This window comes from Haliotis rufescens, unplaced genomic scaffold (genome assembly GCF_023055435.1).
Source record: "Haliotis rufescens isolate VD_foot unplaced genomic scaffold, xgHalRufe1.0.p SCAF_18, whole genome shotgun sequence".
NCBI classification, from domain to species: Eukaryota; Metazoa; Mollusca; class Gastropoda; order Lepetellida; family Haliotidae; genus Haliotis; species Haliotis rufescens.
In genome coordinates, this window is record NW_025963868.1 from 4192570 (window position 1) to 4216606 (window position 24037).

At 39.8% G+C, this 24037-nt stretch overlaps 1 protein-coding gene across 1 annotated transcript in view; it reads left to right on the top strand.

The window, feature by feature from the left end:
- Positions 1–24037, top strand: part of LOC125381585 (cubilin-like) — a 212522-nt gene that overhangs the window by 25107 nt on the left and 163378 nt on the right. Inside the window, exon 4 of the mRNA XM_048398646.1 lies at positions 13256–13588. Coding sequence (XP_048254603.1) covers positions 13256–13588 — 333 coding nt within the window. The remainder of the gene's footprint in view (positions 1–13255; positions 13589–24037) is intronic.

Here is a 24037-nt window from a genome sequence, read left to right on the forward strand (position 1 = left end):
ATTCTTCTAATTGTTTCCGGTCTTTTTCTAGTGTTGATAACCCAAAGGTTCATCAAATCAGCGTTTAGTTTAATTCCAAGTACATCGAAATCTGCGTTGTGCCAGTCCAATGTCAAATCAGGACATAATGTGAGTGAACTCCCTGCCATTGAGCCTATCCATACAGCTTTAGTTCTGTCTGTGTTTATTTGTAAGCCAGACATTCTATTGAACTTTCTCAGTGTATTTACTGCTTCATTTAGAGACGTTGCTGAGCCATCTAAAAATAGTTTGGTGTCATCGGCATATTGACCTTTTACATGCTCGATTTCTCCAAGGGCTATACCTTTTATATTTGCATTTTTTCTTATCATTATGCCTAGTATTTCTGCGACGAAAAGAAACAAGTATGGGGAAATCGGATCTCCTTGTCTACATCCTCTCTCGTTGCTGAAAAATGAAGACAAGTGACCGTTTTGTATGACACAAGAAGTAGAGTTTGAGATCAGGATATTTACCCATGTTTGCATATAAGTTCCAAAACCAAATTTATCTAAAACCTTCATAATGAATCGCTTAGAGACTGTGTCAAAGGCTGTTTCGAAATCAATTAATATTAATAGGCCTTTCTTCTTTAATCGTTTTGTTTCGAAGATGATGTCATATTGGAGTCTAATGTTTTCGCTAATACACCTACCTCGGATAAATCCTGTCTGGTTATCGTTGATAAGGAGATCCAGTGTCTTTTTTATCCCATTTGTTATACAAGTGCTAATAACCTTATATAAAGCATTTAAAAGAGAAATGGGCCTCCAATTTTTAAAGAAATGTCTATCTTTATTTGATTTTGGAATGCACGTTTTAACTCCTCTATTCATTGTTAAACTCAAAGAGTTGTTTTTGAAAGTGTCCTTGCTTTAACGATAAATCCAAATGTTGATATCTTTCCAAAAATATTTGAAAAATTTGATAGGGAAACCATCAATTCCCGGGCTCTTATTATTTTTCATTGACTTAATAGCCACAGCTATCTCGTTCATTTTTATTGCTTCATCTAGTTCTTCTGAAAGATTGTTATTTAAAGTTGGAGTGATAAACTGACTAGTGGGGCTTCACCAGTAGATAAGTGGCTATAAGAAGCAATAGTGAAAGTGACTAGTTTCGCGTGACTTGCGCTCTTCGGACTGATTGCTTAGGGGCGTGTGCGTCCTTAAATACCTAAGTAAACCGGTGAAATCGTTAATCCCGTGATGTGTACGCATGTCATTGGTTAATTGACGGATAGGTGTGTTATTGTGGTGACACGCCGCTACCGGGTCGCCGGTGTAGTGGCGTAATATATAGTCGCCGGTTGTGGCGACTTACTGGTGCCGCCAGGAATGGGTGGTCGCCGGTGGTTGTGTATGGCTTTGTGACTATTTGATGCATTTATGGACCGGTGGGTCGCCGGTTTGAATATGCTAGTTGAACCAAATTATTGTTTTTGTCGCAGGTGTTATTACCGAATGTGTTAACGGTGGCCTGGACGGGTCGCCGGTGGCGGTAGTGAGTGGTCGCCGGTTTGAGGAAAGTGGCCGCCGGTTTTAACAGACACCTATTTGGTTGTAAGGATCGTGATTATGACAATGATTTGTTCTAAATGACACAGTTGTTTTAACAAAGCTATTTTAGGTTAGGACACGAGATTGTAGCATATGATGAACATAAGTGATTATATTTGTTCAACAATGTTTGTTCTGTATATGTCATACTGAGCATAAGGAAAACGAGAGAGTGGAATAAAAGGTGAAATAAACACGTGTTGTGTTTTTATTATTATATGACAAAAATGGGATAAAATTGTACAAATAATGTGTCCAGTGTTTGGTGGAATATACGGCTGGTGGGGAACAATGGGTAGATCTCAAGCGGGTTGCTGAGTGTGCCAGTTAATGGATGCTGGAATTGACAAGGTCAGTAGCATGCTGGTTTGGAGAATGTCCGTGTGGGTAGCTCCGGGTCGGAGTTCCCAGTATTCTTCTAGGATGTTGTCGAGTTCTAGGGCGATGCTACCGGCTTGGTTTTTGTAGTTGTTCCCGGGTTCTGTTGGGGGAACACCGTCCATGGCTCTGTGTCCAAGTCGCCTCCTGCGATGACGTAATTGTCCCATTAAGTAAAGGGCGGCACCGGGATCCAGGGAGATGGAAAACGATGATATGTGGTGTGGGATTTTACACTCACGTTACTGTTGTGGCAGGATTGTCCTCCAGACTTCTTAATGAGATATTCGCCCTTCTTGTAGTTTGCCTCCAGGTAAGGTCCATGTATGCGTTTGACGTGTGCTCGTGCATCGTCGGGCCGTTTGAAGGATTTAGTGCAGATTGCACACTCGATACGGTTAGAAGTATAGTTTTCCCCACAGACAGCACAGGAGTGTAAAGCCAACATCTTGATGGGCTGTTGGTTTACAGACGATAGACTGTTATCTTCATGACGTAATGACGTCACGCAACTTTGTTATGTTGGTGTGATTGTGACGTCACAATGCGGTGTTGGTATTGTTGTGTGACTGGCGTGTGCTGGAATTGTCGACTGAGAATGGGGCTGATTTGTCAGAAAAAACCCCAGCAAGGTGACCAAAAAAAGGGGGGGGGGGGGGGGGGGGGGGGATAATCAGCCAACTATTCTGTCATTGAGACCGTGCGGTGGAACGTTTTTAGCTCAAAGATCCACCTCAGTTCGAGTGATCTCCTCTTAACTGTGGTTTCAGGAGACTCAGGGTTTTCCTTCAGTTGTGCTATGATGTTATATCTTACATCTTTGGCGCTGTGATCATCACTATTAAAGTGATTGGCTACAGGTTTGTCTCTCTTGTAGCTGATGTCTTCAAAGTGTTCTTTCAGTCTGGTCTGAAATTCTCTTTTGGATTCCCCGACGTATTGTTTCTTGCATTTGTTGCAAGTAAGCAAGTAAACTATGTTTTTACTTGTACATTCAAACTTGTGGGTTTTGAATTTTTTGCCTAATGTTGAGCTGTGGAACGTATGTGTTTTGCGTAAGGAATTGCAAATTTTGCATCCTACTCTCTTGCAACTTTTATCTATGAAGTTGACTACCTTGCCGCTCATTTGCGGTTTAGTAGGTGGGTAGTTTAGTACTGTCCTGACTAGGTAATCCTTGATTGTGGGATTCCTTCTATAGGCCGAGACATGGGGAATTGATAAACAACTTTTGCAAGTGTCAGATCCGGTGAGTAGATGCCACCGGTTTCTAATGATCCTGTTGAGCTCCATGTTCAGTGGATTGTAGTCGCTTATGAGCACCTGTTTCCTGATTGGAGCAGGTTTCGGTTTGGTTGCTAAGAGTGATTTGATTCTCTTTTGCACGCGTCTGCCCGGGATTTGTAGTGTCTTTTTAGGGTGACCCCTTTTGAGATAGTAGTTGATGAGATTTCTACTGTGTGTGTCATAATCTGATTCAGAAGAGCAGATTCTCTTAAGTCTCAGGAATTAGCTGAATGGCCCTTTTGTTTTAATATGACTGGGGTGACAAGACGTGTACAACAAATAGGAATGTGTGTCCGTTGGTTTGTTGTATAAAGTGAACTGCAGTTTGCATTCCTTTTGGTTGAATAAGACCCACGTGTCCAAAAAGGCCACTTTATTCCTGGAAAATTCTGCGGTGAATTTAATGGAATGGTGTGCATTATTAAGATAGTTAATGAATGCAGCTAGGCGGGTTTCTCCTAGTGTCAAAATCATGAATATGTCGTCAATAAATCGGGCGTAGAAGTCCGAGTTTCTAATTCTCCCATAAAAATGTTGGCGTAGGATGGGGCGACTTTGGTCCCCATCGCTGTACCTCAAACTTGTAGATAATGTTGGTTATTGAACACAAAGTTGTTATTGTGTAAGACAATTTTAAGGAGAGAAAGTAAACCCGTGGGCGAGAGTTGCCAATCTGGTTTAAACTTACGAATGGCTTGTGCAACTGCTCTAAGACCTTCGCCGTTAGATATGTTAGTGTACAGCGAGGTTACATCCATAGTAACAAACATGATGTCTCGGTTGTTAGGGAGATTAAGTGATTCTAATCTCTGTATAAAGTGTGTTGTATCCCTGAGGTAACGGGGATATTTGCTAACAAATACTTTGATGTGTTTGTCTACAAAGCTACTGATATTTTCGGTAGGTGTGCCATTCCCACTGATGATGGGACGGCCCGGTATTTTTTCCTGGTAACAAACATTTGTGTATTTTCGGGGGCAGGTAAAATATGCCTGCTTTTGTGTTTTGTGGTAAGAGTCCCATAAAACATTTGTGTGATAGTTCTTCTTTAAGGAACAGATTGGTTGGTTCCTTGGCAACGATTTCAGAAATTCTTTCTGGTCTAATTTGACATAGAACTTAGTGTCAGAGAGCTGTCTCCCTGCCTCTTTGATGTAATCAGTAGTCTTCTGTATTACTACTGCCGAACCTTTATCAGCCTTTTTAATGATGATTTCACTATTGTTTTTTAGCTGTTGTAGTGCAGTTCTTTGCGCGCCGGTGATGTTCTGGCGTCTGAATTTTATATTACCAAGTTTGTAAAAATCATTGGAGACTGCTTTGATAAACGACTCAAGCGTTGGGTCGGTGTAGGGTCTAGGGGGCCAAGTACTTTTGGGACCGAATTTGCTATCCAGTGTGTTTTGGAATGGGTGTGAAGTACCATCAATAGAAGAATCATGGAAAAGGTGTGTAAGACGTAGCTTTCTGAAAAATTGTTTCAGATCAGAAAAGGTTTTACTTTTGTCAGTAAACCTTAGGGGTGGGGCTAAAGGTGAGTCTAATTCTAATTCGGATTGATCAAGGTCATAATTGGAGAGATTTATAACAAAGTTGTCCTGATAAGTTTCACCAGATTTATTATCTGAATTGTTGTTCAGATTAAGGATAGAAAGTCTATTGCACAAGCTGTTGTTGTTAGTTCAGGCGTTTTGACAACAAGTCTAAGGCCCGTTTAAGGTCACGAGAAGTTTTTCCTTGGTTGCCCCTGTCGGGGCGGAAGTTCTGTCGTGGTCTGCGTGGTCAATGACCTCGATCACGTGATGGTTGTCTCGAGCGGCGATACTTGGGAGATTTAGCCCGTTTCTGGGTCGGGGCCCCTTGCACGTTAAATTTGGCGGCAAAGGGGTCAGATTTGATGGTCGCCTGTTGTAGGCTCACAAATCTAGTGTTGAATTTTTCATGTGTGGACTTGTGCTCTCTATCTTTGACTGCTTGAGAGTTTGGGTCTACTTTGGAGACGATTTTATCTTACAAGAGTTTCACTGATTCATTCACTGAAACAAGCAGGCGTTCTAAAAGTTCTTTTTGTGTACTCATGGGTGTAGTACAGCAGGTCTTAACAGCGTTGCTGCGCTGTAGGGCGAGATCCATGGAGTACGTAGTTTGTGTGACCGGTGGTATGGTCATGAACTGGTCTGGTACCAGTCCACCTGTGATACATGCACCTAAGTAATCTGACTGTACTTGGGTTCGTGCACGTTTGCTCACTACGTTACGAAGATCTTTGTAGGATTGCATAAGATCCGGTGGTAAAGACACTGCTTTGGTCTCAACGCCGGTGTTGACGGGGATGTTACCGAATGTAATCCGTTTCCGTTTTAAAGGATTGCCTCCATCTTGGTCTAGATGGACATCAACTTCTATTTCCGTGGTGCTGGAAGTAGAGCTCTCGAAATTTGAGATGGACGGGGCCGGCGTTATGTTAGTCGACATACCTAATGATGTCGCAGAAATATAAAGATAAACTGACTAGTGGGGCTTCACCAGTAGATAAGTGACTATAGGAAGCATTGCTTAGGGGCGTGTGTGTCCTTAAATACCTAAGTAAACCGGTGAGGTCGTTAATCACGTGATGTGTACGCCTGTCATTGGTTAATTGACGGATAAAGTTGGAGTGGCTATGTCTTTTAAACAACCTAAACCTTCAGCGTCAATATCGTCTGTCGACTTGTATATTTTTCGTAAAAGTTTTTCTGTTCGGTTAGTATTAGAGAACCATCTTTTATTTCCTCACCTTTGTCAGTAATAATAGTATTGATAAGTTTATTCGCATAATTCCTGTTTTCCAAGTGGCAAAAGTAATTAGTTGGTTTCTCTCCTTCGTTATACCACTGTATTCTATTACGTATTTGAGTTCCTCTCATTTCTCCTACTTTAATTGTTTCGAGCTCAGATTTCCGTTCTGACAGTTTGGATAACAATGTTTCGCTAACGTTTTGAAAGTCGTTCCTTACTCGTGTTTCTAATTCCAATATATCTTTTTCTATTTCTTTATATTTTTTCTCTTTTACTTTTTTTCAAGTGTGTAGAAGATGAGAATAAGAGTTTTTCCTCTTACTTTCATAAAAAATGCCTCTAAGAATAGCGAATCAGTAATTGTAAGATCTAAAGATTCTTCAGGGATATTTCCAATCTCCACATATTACTAAGGAGTCATTATCCATATTATCAATTTTTTCAAATAATATTTTGTAAAATGAAGGGTGATCGGAGTTTGGGGCATACACTGTGGTGAGCGTAAACTTTACACCATCTACCGTAATGTCTAAAATAATACAATTACCATTATCGTCAACACAAGTCTTGTGTATTTTATATTCAAAATTGTTGTTGAAGAGGATTGCTACACTTCGTGTATTTGACTTGTACGGTGCAATAACACTATCACGTCCCCATTCATTTTTCATAAGATTTTCATTATCTTTGGAAATATGAACATCTTACAAACAAATGATAGAGAATTTTTTTTTCTATATAAATTCATGACTTCTTTTCTTTTGGTCTTTGCTGCTAGGCCTCTACAATTAGCTGAGACTATATGTATTTTATCATTTACTCCCATGTATTATTAATCCATCTTTCTCTTGAAATATAGGCATGTACCAACTGGAATGAGTTTTTGTTTTGAAAAACGATTGAAGATGATTAAGAGAATAAAAACAAAGAAATATCCCTTGTTGCCATGAGCTCTGGCTTTTGAGATGGAGAAGGCAGCTACCTTCCCATGGATTAGCAGGGTAGTCATAATAAATACATTTATCCATATACACCTACATATACCTACATGGACATACACCCCCATATATATATAACCGTAAATAAACACATATATACATTATACATGCGTAAACACGGCTGCAAGCACATATAGCACATGCATATAGTATTCAACATAATGAGGTGGGTTAAAGCAAGCAGGCAATAGTTAAATTGTTTCACGATGTTACTTACATATTGTGCCGGGGAAAAAGTAATTCCACATGTCCTCACGATGATACACTGACACATTACAGTCACCACAAAATAACGTGTTGTCCTTGCCGCAAAACCGCGAGAATCCATCTGAGCAACACGTGTTTGCACTCGTTGACCCTACTTCTCTCACCTTGCGCGTGCATGTTATAAATAGAGGTCGACGAGTACAACTCAACACATTGAGTGTTGAACATTTTGCCTGTGTGTAGAAACCTATCTTACGAACCAAACTGGACATGTAACAATCTGTCAAAATGTTGACTATGGAAAATAAATTACTCCCCCAAAATGTTACAAATTCGACAGTTTTTATATGCCGTGAAATAATATAAGACCGAGCATTTATTTACTTATTTATTGTCTGTGAGAAAGTATTATCAGCAGTGAGTTACATGTAAACAGAGAGAGTCTTAATGTGTTCGCGTCCTGTTATTGTTACAATATCTACTGGTCAACCCTGCGCCAGGAAGATCCTGGTTCCTTGGTATCTTTGGTCTCAAGGATCACTTTGGCTGAGACAACTCTTATTCTTGTCCAGATGATGTTATCCGCGTCACGAATCGATGACGCTTCCCTACTCAGAATCGCTCGTCTCTTCTTCTGGCAAGTCAGTTTGGATACTTATCACGGTTTCTCGTAGTAGTTTCCTGGTTCCATAGACAGCTTCCCGAACCGGCATATAGATGAAGGGATGTAGGGCGGTGTTTCTTTTGATACCCCGATACAGGGAGTACCACCTTAAAGTATATGTCATCTACTCGGGTTTGTGAGAATGCTAGTTTATCGACGAGGAATGCCCGAACAACCTGTTCTGTATTTTCTTCCGGGGATTCCGGAATTCCATAGATGAGCAAGTTTGGTTTTCTGTCGTGGATTCCCTCAAAAGTAACCTGTTTCTCTAGCTGAAAACGACGGCTTCTTTTGGCTTATAGCTCCTCACGTTGTTTCTTGATTTCGCTGTCGTGATTCGCAACGTCATGTTCAATTCCCCTCACATTTTCTTTCATGTCAGAAACATCCAGTTTTAAAGAGTCAATGGATTCCTGAATTTCATCTTTTGTTTTTCTAATTAGCTCAGCAAGTCTTTTCTCAGAAGCTTTAATAATCTCCTCAACATTAGTCATGTTAGCCATATTACTGCGAGTGAGGCGCTGAGTGTCCGACATGTATTTCGTTTCACAGAAATATCAAAAGTCGTAAGGTTGGCAAAATCACAGAAATAGATACCAAAGTTAACAGTTTACCCCACTTTCTTTGGTTTCTGATGTTTGTAGTTGGTATTTAGGCCTCCATTAATGAAGATTGTTACAATTTATCCATGGGTCGGTGTGAGCCAGCGGAAAAAAACCGTTAGCGGCCGATCATGCGCAACCGGAAGTCAACTTTCATGACAACTTTGTAGTTGTTCCAAATGACGACACCACAAATAACATAAACATTATATGTAAGCATCACCACATTTATTGTTTGATCAAAGAACTTGGTTCAAATGGCATATCAATTAATACTACGTGTAAGGCCAGTAAGTCAACTGAGGAAATCTGCCCAAACCATAAATCAGTACTATCAACTTTTGACTTGGCTCTAAAATCCGAAGACATGTCCATTCCTCTTTTGTACTTGATTCCAAAGCTCCATAAAAATCCGTACAAAGAGAGATATATTGCTTGGTCCAGCAAATGTACCATAAAATCCCAGTTTGAATGATTAACCATAATCCTTAATATAACCAAGGAAGGACTATCTTTATTTTCACAGAAAGTATTTGAGACAAATGGAATTAATACCATTCTCCAAAAACTCAACGGATTTGCTTGACCTTTGCAGTCTTAGAAAAAAAGTTCCATTCTGTCAAAATATTTTTCAACTTTGTACAGCACAATCCCACATGACAAACTTAAGGAAAAAAATTCATTCCTCAATCCATGGGGCTTTTATTAAAAACCGTTGTGACCACACATACATTTACTTATATTCTCTTCAAAAAGAGATTTTTGTGAGGTAGGAAAGTACATTTATACGAGGAACCGTACAAGGTATTGAGCCAAAATGTTGTGGAGAGAACACTTGTTGTCATCTCAGTTATTGGTACATAGGAAAAGTCCAAGGTGAAGGTCAGCTGCCATCAAAAGCGCGTATGTCCCCGTAAGAATCGATAGCGGCCCGACATCTCCCGCTCATTGAAGAGACGAGTATACGAATCACATCCTGGGAAATGGGAACCCAATCGGCTTGCAACACAAAAGCCAACTGCTGCAACGTCTGGGATGTGGTTGACGTCGCCGTAGCCGTCTATCCAATTCATTCTACAGGCGCTCTATGGGGTTCAAATCCGGGGATCTGGAGGGCCAGGGGTTAACATCAAGGTTGTTGTTGTGTAGACAGGCTCTTGTGATCCGTGCTGTATGCGGTCGAGCGTTGTCCTGCTGGAAAACACTGCTGCCGTTGGCTGCCTTGGAAGGACGTGTGGTGGGAGAATTTCGTTGATGTATCATTGAGCCGTAAGATTGCCCTAGATATGGACCAAACCTGTCCTGCCATGATGAGAGGTATCCGCCCGCATCATAAGGCTACCCCCACCAAACCTGTCCACTTCCTGTACGCACTTTCCGGTATAACGTTCTCCTCGACGTCTGCAGACCCATGCTCTTCCATCCCCTCGACGGAGGAGAAATCCTAATTCGTCGCTGAGCCAGAAATCTCGCCATCGCAGTTGAGGCCATACCCTGTGTTGACGACACCAATGAAGTCGTTGTTGACGATGTTGTCGACTCAATATGACGCGTCTGGTAGGAGATTCTTCGCAGTCCGGGTATTTTGGATACGGCTGAGGTGGCTGTGGTCATCGGATAAGGTTGCGCAGTCGGATGTAGCGATCTTGGGCGGGGTCGATTACTCATGGTCGTCCTGACCTTGGCGGATCACCTGTTGACCCGAGCTGTGAAAACCGATCCCATAGCCTTGTAATGGTGCTCGGCGCTACATTGAAAACCCTGGCTACAGCAGCTGATCGGGATTCCCCTGCCTGCAAGCGACCTATGACGTTATTTCTTTGCACTTCTATTAATCTTGGCATGTTGTTGAACTGTTACTGTTCGATTGACGCATATGCCAGGCAATCAAAAACCCTGCACTTTAATACCGTTCATAGTGCTGCTGCACCTGCACTTCCATTGCCCATCAGCAATATTCCAGCTAAATGACGGTGGTCTGTAAATAATCGAGTCTGGACCAGACAATCTAGTGAATGACATCATGAGTATCGATCCACGCAATTAGGATCGATGACATGCATCAACCAAGACAGCGAGCCTGACCACCCTATCCCGTTAGTCGCCTCTTACGACAAGCATAGTCGCATTTTACGGCAAGCATGGGTTGCTGAAGACCTATTCTAACCAGGATCAACAACAAACGAACAAAAACACCAACAAGAGGCGGGAAATTTGCTGGTGAGATAGTTACCTTATACACAGTACCAAGAAGGGCTGGGATCGGTAACTCAGTTGGTTAAAATTGGGTCCTCAGTAGTCCCTGAAGTCATTTCTTTCCTCACAGTTCTTCCTATATCTAAGAAGTAATTAAACCATTAGCCAAGATGTTTGTAAAATTCAACATTCTGTAATGTGACATCAGCACAATTGAATTGAATTCTGGCCATGTGACAGAAGGACATCTTAAGTGTACACTTTTTATCTTGCTACCATTTATAGTTAATTGCCAACGTTTGCACCAATCATTCAAGACACTAAGCATAGATTGTAGAGACGCTTCATCTGGAGCAATGAGCGTGACATCAACGTCACACAACAACAAAGATAATATTACATCGTTTATTTGAATACCACAATTGCGATTATTAATACATTCAACCAAATCATGAATGTACTCTGAAAATAAAGTAGGGGAGAATTTACAGCCGTGTTTTACTCCTCGATAAGCAGGGAAACGTTCAGTGAAATATCCATTCAATTTTACAAAACAATAACATCATGATATATCGATTGTATGGCGTCCAGTATTTTGCCTTTTACACCAGCTCTTCGCAGCTTGAACTGCAAATTATCTCTTGTAACAGTATCAAACGCCTTTTTTATATCATCAAAACTAACAAAAGATGATTGTTTTCAGGTTATTCTATTTTGAATTAAAGTAGATAAAGCATATCGATTATCCGTTCAATCTCTCTCTTTTCGGAAACCATTTTGTTCATCAGCTTAGATAGTATTGCTCTCCAACCAACCAGCCAGTCTAGTATTTAATATAGCTGCATGTAATGAAGGGATTGAATTAAGTGTAATACCTCTATATTCTAGGAGGTAACGTGAACCTTTAATACCAGCTTTTGGTAACAATATCTTATAATACTGAACATTAAGGCAAGACAACTTGCCTTCCTTAATACGGCTGCCAATATCAAGTAAAATCGGTTGATTTAGATGGTACCCCCTCGTTGCTGTCGCCACAAGGATCAAGGATACGACTAAAGAGGCGCTTCCATGCTTCTGCTTGTCTCTAAAGATGTTACTATTTTGTCGTTGATATTTGAACCCAAAAGGGTGGATTGTATGAACATATTGCCACTATGCAAAATTTAAGGCAACTAGTAGTACTTCAAGGTCACCAGGATCACTAAAGAAGTACTGCTACATCATGACTAGAAGAGACCCCTTGGTACCCGATAATAGAAGTTTAATTACCTTAATTATTTGTTTCTTCTTAGACATGTATGATATGTTTACTTCTTTACGTATTGATAGAAAACAATGCATGTTTACAAGCACACATAAGCTTTCAGAACATGGCGGTTGTCCTGATTTCAGTAGAAGTATTACTATTCTCTAACGCCGTTCGTACGTCATCATTTGTTAGAATTGTTTATGCTTTGAATATCCTTTGATGTCCTACGTCAGTCCGTTTTTAGTCTAGTTTCTCTATTGAGCTTTGTTTTCATTTGTTTTGTAAGTATCTAAAATCTCATATGTGAATCCTGTAGAAAGTGGTTTGATTCCGAACGGGCTCATGTGGGAGTCCTTTGTATGAGAAGTAAATAAGACCAAAACACCTGAATAGTATGGTAGATGTCACTTGTGAAAAAATCAATTCTAATCTCATTGAAAAAACCCCAGTGTATTTAGCCAACCAACGTTATAACATTATCTTTCTTCTATGCCATTGTGTACTGAATAGTGAGCACATTTTGCACATTTATCACTCTCCTCTTGCACATGAAACCCGTGAAGATCCGTGGTAGAATAGGCCTTCAGCAACCCATGCTTGACGTAAAAGGCGACTATGCTTGTCGTAAGAGGGATCGGGTGGTCAGGCTCGCTGACTTGTTGATGCATGTCCTTGTATCCCATTTGCGTGGATCGATGCTCATGTTATCAATCACTGGATTGTCTGGTCCAGACTCGATTATTTACAGACCGCCGTCATATAGCTGGAATATTGCTGAGTGCGGCGTTAAACAACAAAACAAACTTTCATATGATCATATGAAATATAATCCTAGATATATTAAATAAAATATCAATAAATATTGCCTGTCCTGCTGTTTATCTCTAATGGGGAATGAAAATGAATTAAGCCTCAATGGTCCCATAATAAGCCTTTAGGATTTTTTAGAAACGAGAGGAGTTAAGAGTTGTGTGTCATTCTAAACATTTAAGGCGGGATAGATATGGTCATAGAAAGAAACAAGAAACTGAACACGATATTTTGTGTTTTGAATATAAGGTGAATATACGCAAATAAGCATGAACATATTCTATCTCCAGTTATTACATAATAAAATAAGTATTAGTTTGACCTGACATTTGGTGTCAGGAAATCGAATACAATTTGCAGTCATCAAACCTAGCAAGTTCCCATCTCTCTCAACAACTTGACGGAAATTGTGAGAAAGTGTCTTTGTTGAAAAATGTGCTGAAGTACGTTCAGGTGGTTGATTAACCACTTCCCAACAGTACAGACGGTGTGTTGTGTTTCAGCTGGTGCAGTGGTATATGCTCGTCAAGGAAGTAATGCAACCTTGTCCTGGAGACTACCCCAGCCTGCTGTCAGGGAGTTTACAGTGAGACGTTATTCATCAGACATTACTCTGTTCCATGTGACCAATTACAACAAGGTGGACATCACTGGCACGTACAGGACAAGAGCAGAGTTTACTGGGAACATTGATTCGTCAGGATCTGGTGTGTTCAGTTTCCTGCTGTATGATGTTGTGTGGAATTCTGACCATGGTGTCTACAGTTGTTACAGGGGTTCACCAGGCTCTAGAGGGGATCAGATGTCTGACTGTGGACAGGTGCTTGATGTCATACGTGAGTATATGGCCACACTGATTGTACAATGCTATTTGTTATAATGTGATGATATGTATTTGGAATCCATAAACTGATACGTTCTTTCAATCATATTCCCTTAAACAGTTTTCATTTCACACACAAAACAGGATTTACTCTGTGCTTATAACTGTCTAACAGAATTTGGAGATATTGATGAAGCACACACACACACTATGTATATATATATAACAAGGGCAATACACAAAAGATTACCATCAAACAGTTTTCATTTCACACACAAAACAGGATTTACTCTGTGCTTATAACTGTCTAACACAATTTGGAGATATTGATGAAGCACACACACACACACACACACACACACACACACACACACACACACACACACACACACACACACACACACACACTATATATATATACTGGTCAGTTCCTATAAATGCCTTGGTCCTTCTCAATAAACATTTATTCCTCTGTCCTCGAGTTGAGCCGGATCAGACGAGTTTGTACTGTTGGTCACTCATGCGTTAAATTCCCCACAAAGAAAAAACAAAACAAAGTGACAATCGGTATTTTCATGAAAGTAAAAAGTGGAACCCAATGGAGTAATATTGGCCGTCAATACGATTCGTTACAAAGAGAGGTACTTTTCTCAGTATGTAGACACAGTATGGTCACATGGTGTGGTAACTGAAGTGACAGCATTGAATAAGCGCTTTTTGCAGTTTATCTAACATTCTATACACAAAGGAATAAAAGACATTTAATATGGTATGATGTAATTGGTGTTCGTTGTGAACTCTGCCATCAGCGTTATAAATGTGTTTTATATGTTCCATAACCTAATCTGAAGTTGTGAACTATTTTAATTTCAAAATAAAATAGGTAAGAAAAACTCAAGATGTCATAGAGAGAGCTTTACACGCATAGATTATATGGTTACAGCAAATAGAAAGGGGTGTTTGATTTATGAAGCATGATCTCTGTCAGTATTTATGTTGTATTAGATGTACCATGTAATAGGTTGCAAGGTAATGTGCAATATCTGGAATTTATCAGGATTATTATTTTTTCCTGGGGTACAACATGTGAGTTACACATGAGTGTGTGTTGATAAAAGCGATCAAATCATGTTCATGGTCATAAGTAATATCAGCTAATAGCATTGTCCACTGTACGATGCCGATCATATCATAAATATGTGGCACCCGTCACAAACACATGGAAAGGAAGGTCAATTGTTCACCTGAAAAACACGGGAACATATGATGCAAGTCAGAAAGGGAATTGCACACTCACATACAAATACCAAACAATGTGTTTGGTTATACAAAATATTAAATTTGAAAGTGGGACTAACAGTTTTTACAGCTGTTGTCAAATGTGGGAGACATTCACAAGTACGGGTATCCAGGCAGACCCTCTTTCCACTACACCACGGTGCCGGTCCGTCATTGTACGAAGTTTTAAGAGCAGATTTCGTATTGCCAAAAGTATTTTACACCAAAATCAGGTATGATGTAATAAATTATTATCATGACAATAGTCATAGATTTGATCTTTATTTTCCTCGTTCAAAATTGAAATGCTTTAATAATATATATCACCCTTCCAAGTGTATGTATGTTAAGTTGATAATATGGGGGAAAGGTACAATATCCCTGTATCGATACTCTATACATTCTGTATAAAATTCTCTTGGGGTGGCAGATGTCGGGGCTAGGATTTATTTGTATGTTTATGGAAACATACTAATATGAATCATTTCCTTAAAACATAAACATATTAGTTCATAACAAACTAAATAGTTATTAGATTATGTAAAGAGGATCAACACATAAGACCCATGCACACGTTGAGGGGTGGGGGCGGGTGTGGAAGGAGTGTACCCACACATCAAAGATTAAAGTAATATTTACAACCTTTACATTATCCTCCCTCAAAGCCATCGTTAAGTTACAGCCTGATGACAATTCAGTGCAGTGCCTCGATGAAGTCGAATTGTGAATGAATTAATTCAAAAGATAACAAGAAGCATACTAAGAGGCAAAATACAGGCGCAGCTTTATTAAATAACAATACAGGCGGAGCTTTTAGCAATATTCGAGCAATATCACAGCAGGGGACACCAGAAATGGGCTTCACACATTGTACCCATGGCGGGAATCGAACCCGGGTCTTCGGCGTGACGACCGAACGCTTTAACCACTAGGCTACCCGACTGCCCCATATACAGGCGGACGTCATGACAAGCAGTAATACACAGTACACAGATTACTCAAAGGAGTAAATACAAAACCATTATCAGGTCGGATGGAAATATACACATCATGACCAAAAGGGCTGGAACAATACACATTGTGACCAAATGGCCTGGAATGTACACATCATGACCAAATGGGCTGGAATATACACAGTACGTACAGTTCATCCTCCGTGACTAAACACAACCTGAGGCGTGAGCTCCAGTCAATCCTGTGTCATTAGATACACTGCCATCCTCTGTGATTGTGGTACACTTCATGAGGTGCAACATGTACGTTGAGGTTCAACTTACTTACAGTTTATGAGAAACGTGTTACGCCTGCCACGACCTTATGGCAAGCTCTTTCCCCTGTGGATTAAGCATAAGACCAGAAATACAAATGAAACAAGAATTGGAAATGAGCGGACAAACCAGCAAACACCTCAAGAACCTCTTCAAAGGAGTAAACAAATTTGTCATTGCCAATGTCTGACAGGTGGGTGCCAACCTGTCTGAAGAAACCTGTGGGCTATGTTAATTTCATTGTGCCCGTGAACACGCCTTTCAAGGTCCAGGGCACCTTTCTTCCGAATCGGTTAAATCTCTTCCTTTGCACGCTATCACTCTTCCGTCTGGTATACCCCGCCATGTGACTCTCTGCAGACTATCTAACCATATTAAGTGAATGTAGGGCATCGTGTGAAATTTTGTAAGATCCCAACTCACCATTCGTAGCACATCCATGAGACCATTACCTCCCAAATTAAGCTGGTAAAGGACTGCATCTTAATTTTTGGTGTAGGAATGGCAGCAATGAGCTCAACTTCAATTGTCTTATTTTCTACCATTTTAAGTTGAGTCAATACTTCTGAAGATTCAGGTCCAAACCCTCTGGCCTTAAAACGGTTCTCCGGTGAGCCCCATATATCAGACTGGAGCTGACTAACCATATTTCTGTCAGAAATGAGCTGTTAGAACATATTTCTGCGAATGTACACAGCATATACAGAGATTTCCAGCTACCCCATGTGCAAAGTATGTTATGTGGTATTCCCTTTGTTACCTGTGTTCCCTGCGGCTCCTATCCTAAATTAGTGTGTGTTGTAGGAACTGATATCTGATGACAGGTTTACCACTCATATGGATGAAGAACTGGCCTTGTTGGAGCGTAAAGACAGATGTGTGGTTAGTGACGTGACTTGGCAAATTGGGAGTAGAGAAGCTTGATAACATGATGTACAAACAGACTGGGGGGCAGTAGTTAGGCTCTTTAACATGTCAGTTATGATTGGGTGTCTAACGTCGGGTGTCGTCACCAGAGCTGCTGTATTTCTGTATCCCTGCATGCATTTGCAAACTAAAAGGTTGTCTGAAGGACAGTAGCCAGAGCGTAGCGGTGCAAAGCTGGAGATAATCGTCCTTGACTTAGTGGCTATGAAACATGAAATATCATCTACGTTCGCAGTCCAAATCAGAGATATTTTATGTTGGTGACAAAACTTGTCAAATAACCTTAATGCAGCTGCGTAGGTATGTTGAGTATTGCTCGTCACTGGTGTTTTGTGTGCCCCAATGGCCTCAGATTTTAGATAAGCCACAGATTCCTGGGAACTGGTGTTTGTTTGGTTTTTTCTTCTGATTTCAGCTGGCGAAACATCAGATAAGGAACATATTTGTTGGTTTTTAAAAATAGTATTTATACTAACCTTTGACTAATACATTAATGTTGAGACAATGAAGGACAGACTGACCAACAAACTGCATAGTCTTCTCGCATGTAGTTCACTGCTTGTTCAATATGGAAACAACTGCCTGGTTATCACTGTTTATTATCATTTTTTGGCTCCTGAGCTCATCAGCCCAAATGTTAGACAGAACTTAGATTGAAGTGGGATGGTTCCATGTTAGTCCTATATTCTTCCAATGCTCCGCCCATGAACCATTAGTCCAGCGTCCTGGTAAGTATGCTCCGAACCCATGTGATGTCTCCTAATGTATGTCTGTTTAGAGCTGTCATGCTTCGTTTGTAATCCAGCATTGATCCAGGAATAATGACATTCCAATGAGGTTGTCTAGGAATGGAAGCCAAATCAGAAAGACATCCTTCATATTTATTGTAACTCTAACCTTATGATGATATGATGAAGCTTCTTAATATCACGGGGGCACGGGTGGCCCAGTCGTCTAAGGCGCCGCGATTCGCTGTGTAGAGATGCGTCCCTTCGGCACGCCAGAAATCTATGATTGTGGGTTCGAATCCCGGTTCACCCCAATTATGTTTCTAGGTTTGTCAGCACCATACCCGTGCTCGTGGGTTTCACCGAAGTGGAAAAACGTCTGAGACCTGCATCACTTCGGGCTTTCCTTAAGCTGACACGCCGTGATATAACTGGAATACTGTTAAAAGTGGCTCACTAAACTCACTAAAACTCACTCTTAATATCCCAAAATCGAATCAGTGGATCTCCGAAGTAAGGCTGTGCCTATGGTTATGGCCATACCTATGTAATTTAGAGAACCAAGAAAATTTTCGATTGCTGCTATGGTTTACTCGATTCTGACTGTGTCAAGCTGAATTCAAAGGGAATCTATTAATGGGGTTGGTGTTACTATTTTGTGGCTGGCTTTTGGCATTAGTAATTCATCACAAGTTGCTAATAATAAAGACAGGACTTATTGCCATTCAGAATTATCCATTCCAGATCCTCAGCATAGAAAGTCGTCGGAGTAATGCATTAACTCCCCTTGGGAATGTACCGTTCTTTGCACTATCCACTTGATGAAGGTGGATTTTGTTTTCCAAATATTGAGCTACTTATACCACATGTGAATTGTAATGCTTTGCTGATATAATATGTGTGCAAGAACTTGATTCCAGGCAAGTGAATATCACGAGGATTTACCATGAATAACCAAAAAGCATTAAAAGTGTGTTATGATATGGATCGGCCATTCTGTCTAAACTTACTTCATTCACATTTTCTCAAATACAGTTTGTTCCATATTGCGCTGATTCTAGCAAACAAACTAAACATGCCTCTCTGGGACACGTGTTATGTAAGTGAATCCTTCTGTGAAACCACAACCAAAAATACTGGCTTTAGTTAACAATAGATAGGAATCCAGGTATTCTAACAGCTGATCTCCTTTGATGGGTGTTTGGCTCAATGATTTCAGGTTTGGGGAAAATTCTATTGTTAAACTGAAAAATATTAACATCTGGGGCAAGTTGATTTCCTCCAGCTGATTATTTCAATCAGCACTTTGAGAATAGGTGGCTCCATATTACACTGATAGCAAACACGAGGAGAGTGGTAATGCTGCCTGTGCCAAAATTTTCCAGGGAAAGGTTAGGAGTAAACTCAAAAGCTTTACTAGACTGAGTAAAGATGAGGTGCCCTTTTAATGTAAACAACAATTGGGAAATTTCGAAATATGTACCAGCCTACAGGGATTTGTACTAGCCCTGTACTAGCGGGCTATTGTTAAGTTCAAACCCTTCTAATCCAAACAAAAACCAAAGTTTGGTGCGATTGCTGATTGTGAAGGCTGCTTGAAAGGTTTGAAAGGATTGACATTCATGTATAACATCCACAATTCTGCGTTGATTGTGTCCCATGCCTTGTCTGTTGATGTATCCATGCGCAACCTAAACCCTGCTGTTGGCCATTCTAATTGTGTACAAATTTTTAATGATTTGCTGCCGGTGTCCCGGTATAAACTCTCTCCCGTACAAATTCTCCCCCGGAGAATCTGTTCTGAAATAAAATCTCCCCCGGGCGGATATGTTTCGCGCCCCCCTCAGTATAAAGTCTCCCCCCTCAGTATAAAGTCTCCCCCCTGACTATTCGGTTTGTTGCAATGTCTTTAAGTACTATATTCTTTAAATAGTTCTCTTTAATGTAAGGAGGGTTACTTTAAACAATAGATTATGAAATATGGTCATAATGAATTGATATTTCAGCATATTTTATTTGGTAACTGTACCTTCCATCCTAAAATAATTATAAGACATAATCATACCAAACAAATTTGAATGAAATGACTTAATGTAACAAATACATGTACGGTTACTGTTGTAACAGAGTTCAGAAATTTTATTAATCCTCGCGAACATTCGGTTTTAACACTAACTACGTACAAACTGTCAATATATCCACGCGCGCCTCCAGCTCAGGCTGTCCGTTATACTCTGATTTTAGATCTAAAATATATTCCTTAATACAGGCTACGATATGAAAATGGTATCAGTGTAATATCAGTGGCTAGAATATCATGGTGCAAGCAGGTTTCTGTTAAACATACAACATCATAACTATCTAATTCAGCACTGATAAAATCTACTTTTTCTTTAAGACTGCGTACGTTTGGATATATATAATCTTTAAATCTGGACTATGCAAAGGTCCTGGATTCGGATGGATATCACCACAGCAGAAGAGAAAAAGTAAAACTAAGAATGATAATCGGAAATTATATAAGCAAAGCAACCCAAAATATAGAGAAATGTGTATCATCTTCCCGAAATGATTTAGCATGTAGAATAGATTCAAAAACACCCACTATCAGCCTGTATTGAACAACATCAACCGGCATCGACAAAGCAAAGTGATCATGTAATTGTTACAATCCGGCTGGCGGTGAATCCGAGAAGGGATTCATACGTTATATACAACTTAAAAAAAATATGATTATGAAAAACGAAAGGAAAAGTGCTCCCCACCCCCCACCCCACCCTCCCACACCCGAAAAGAAAAAAACCCCGCAAAATCAATAAAAATAAAAATAAACAAATAAAAACAAACAACCACACACACACAAGTAACTAAATGTATATTTAGATAAATATATAACCCAGAAAAAATAAAGGAGAGAAAAAAATAAATAAAAAATACATAAACAAATAAACATTAAAACCTAGAGGAATATGAAAATGTGTAATGCTAAAGCACGAAGTCACGTTAAACTGTACCAACATTACAATGTTCCTCGTTATGCATGCTATACCTGGGTTACATACGGGTGATCTACGTTAGAAATATATGACTGATATAAATTCTTTAAACATGGTAATATCGAATATGCTTGGATTGTCTTTTTTTTCAAATGTGCTCCATTCAAGAAAAGTTATATAGAATTATATATTTACTCTCCCCCATGTATTTTGCTCTTTTATGTAAAAGCTTTTTCACCTTACACATTTTAATTACAGATTCCTTTGTTTTAATTTTAATGCAAACAAACCAGGCTTTTGAAATGCTATACAAAAACTATGCTTAAAAGTTTACAGAGTTTGTTGTTTCTAATACAGTTTTTGTTGTCTGTATACATTTTTTTAATATACCAGTTTGAGTCTACATGTGAACACAATCGATGGTTGAAATGTAAGTCTAAGAACAAAACATGAACTAATTCTCAAGAACTCTGATGTATAAAGTTACCTTCTTCTTTGATTGACTGATGTATTTTCAATCTTTATTCAGCACTGAAGAGGCCACAGGCCTATAGTACGAAGCATTAAGTTTATGAATAATCAGCATTGATTTTGACTCCATAAACTGTCATAAAGTATTCATAAAGTATCAGGGGTCATTTAAACTTGCAAAATGATTGACATACCCCTTTATAGAGCGAGGATTGGGGTGTTTTCCCACCCGATTGACTGATATTACAACATTCACATGGGTTAGAACGGTAAAATGAATGGTAAAGCATGCAAATTACACTAATACGCGATATTTCATAAGAAAACATCATATCTCCGTTAAAACATAAAACCAATATTTATGAGTCTACCTATTGATATAAGACTTTATCACTGTATCCAATTCCAAAATTTTAGATATAAACTTTCGGACAGTTCAGTTCAAAATTCTTCAACCTTTAATACATCACAGGATTTGTAGCTAGACGACGGGAATCTAGAGTCTTGACTGTGTGTTTTCTTTGATTAGAATGTTTCTCACCGACCTTAGCGTGTAGGGGTGTGATATCCTGGGCAGGAAATGACAGTGTTTTGACATTAATTAACGTGTTGAACATCCCTTATTAACCTTTACTAATTCATGTTAAACCAACACAGGATGTTTTCTGGAAGTGGACAATCGCGAATGCCATAGGGCTGACACGACACGTGTCAATAACTGTCCTAGAACTTCTAAAGTTTCTAAACAATCTTTATACCTAACGACTAGCATATAAACTAAACATCGTCTCTATCAGAAGCCAGCTAAACAACCAAATAATCAAATTTCAAAAACAAACCAAATTCTTAGGACTTATTTTCGATGAACATCTCACCTGGGATGCTCACATCCAAAACCTAACAACTAAATGCAGTAAAGACCTAAACACCCTAAGATGCCTAACTGGCTCTAACTTGGGAGTTTGAATACTATTCCTGTTGTTTTTTCTGAGTTAAGGGAGAAGCCCCATTTGTCAGCCCATTGTTGTATATTATTTAGAGATTTTTTGAGTAAATTTTGGGCCATTTTAATGCTTTTAATGCTTTTAGTGCGGATCATCCGCGAATTTTGATGTGTTTAGTTTAGGGGATAGGCCATCGAATAGATCGTTTATCATTATATTGAAGAGGGTGGGGCTGAGGATACTGCCCTGGGGAGTGCCATTTTCTGGGGGACATCGGTCCGATAGTGTTTGGTCTATACCCACGGTTATTTTACGATTGTTTAGGAAGTCCTGGATGTAGTTTATTATCTGACCTTTGAGTCCTATTTTTTAAAGTTTTTGTATTAGCCCGTCGTGCCATACCATGTCGAAAGCTTTAGAGAAGTCTAAGAAGATGCCTGTGGTATATTGTATATTTAGTTGTCCTCTCTTAATATCTTGCTCTAGTCGGGCGAGGTTATCTAGGGTTGAGCGGCCAGGAGTGAAACCGCTTTGATCTGGGTTTAGTGCCTCAAATACAATCACACTGCCTCCCAATGCACATACCCTAAAACTAAATGTAAAAAATGCGCACAAACAGACTGCCCAGGCACATGCACACCCTGGTGCATCCACTGCAAATCCATCCAACACACTTCACTTTCAAATCAATGCCCACACATACACACACTCACCCAGCAGGCAAACAAACACATAAACATAGACACGGCCAAAATCGAAACACGAAAATTTGCTACACCAGCATCCAAACCACTCCTTCCTACACCACACCCAACCACCATCCCACAAACAAACACCACACCCATAACCGACAGCTCTGTCTGGGGCCCCTACCGAGAAACCGCACCCACCTCACACACACAAGCACCCACTCAACCAACCACGAACCCTCCCACCTCTCAACATAGCCAAAACATCAACCCCCGCATGCAAAACAAACCACAAAACGAAAGCCACAACACGACCCTCATCCAAGCACCCTATAGCCCACAGGGCAACAACACTCCCCCACAAGCAAGCACAACAACAAAACACAAACACTAAGAAATCCACAGCTACACCCATCCCGCAAACACCTACACAACCCTCCACATCACATGCCTCCCCTATGGAAACTCAAACAGCTAAGCCTAATCTAAACGATGACGAAGATTTCCTCCACTACTGAGGAAACAATAGTCACTACTCCAACTAAAACAAACCAAACTTCCCTCTCAGCCCCAAAAAGGAAGAAAAAACTAAACCGCAAAACTCCCCAAACGGCTAACACCCAAAACCTAAATAACCTCACCTTACTCCTAGTATACATGCATAGTCAAAACTCACCAAAAGCTAGCATAAAATCCTTCCACAAAGTAGCTTTCAATCTAAAATTAACCCATCTTCCCTTCTTCCTCTTTAACCTCCATCTAAAAGAAGTCACTGAATAAACTAAAAACTAAAAACTAAATCACCAATCACCCGAACCCAATAATGGAAGGACTAAATATTTTTCAGTGGAACGCCAACGGACTCACCTCCCACGGCCATGAACTAAAAACTAAATTTAAACTAAATAAAGGCCCTCACATTGCTTGTATCCAGGAAACCAAATTCTCAAAAAAATCCAAATTCACACTACCTAACTACAACTCAGTTAGAACTGACAGAGCTAAACCAAAAACAAGAAGAGCGCAGGAGGACTAATATTTATCAGGGAAGATATAAATTACGAAGAAATTAAAAAAGACAGCTAAACCTAGAAGCCAACGGCATTAAAATCACATTATATAACCGAAAAATAAACATCATAAATGTATACATGTTGTACC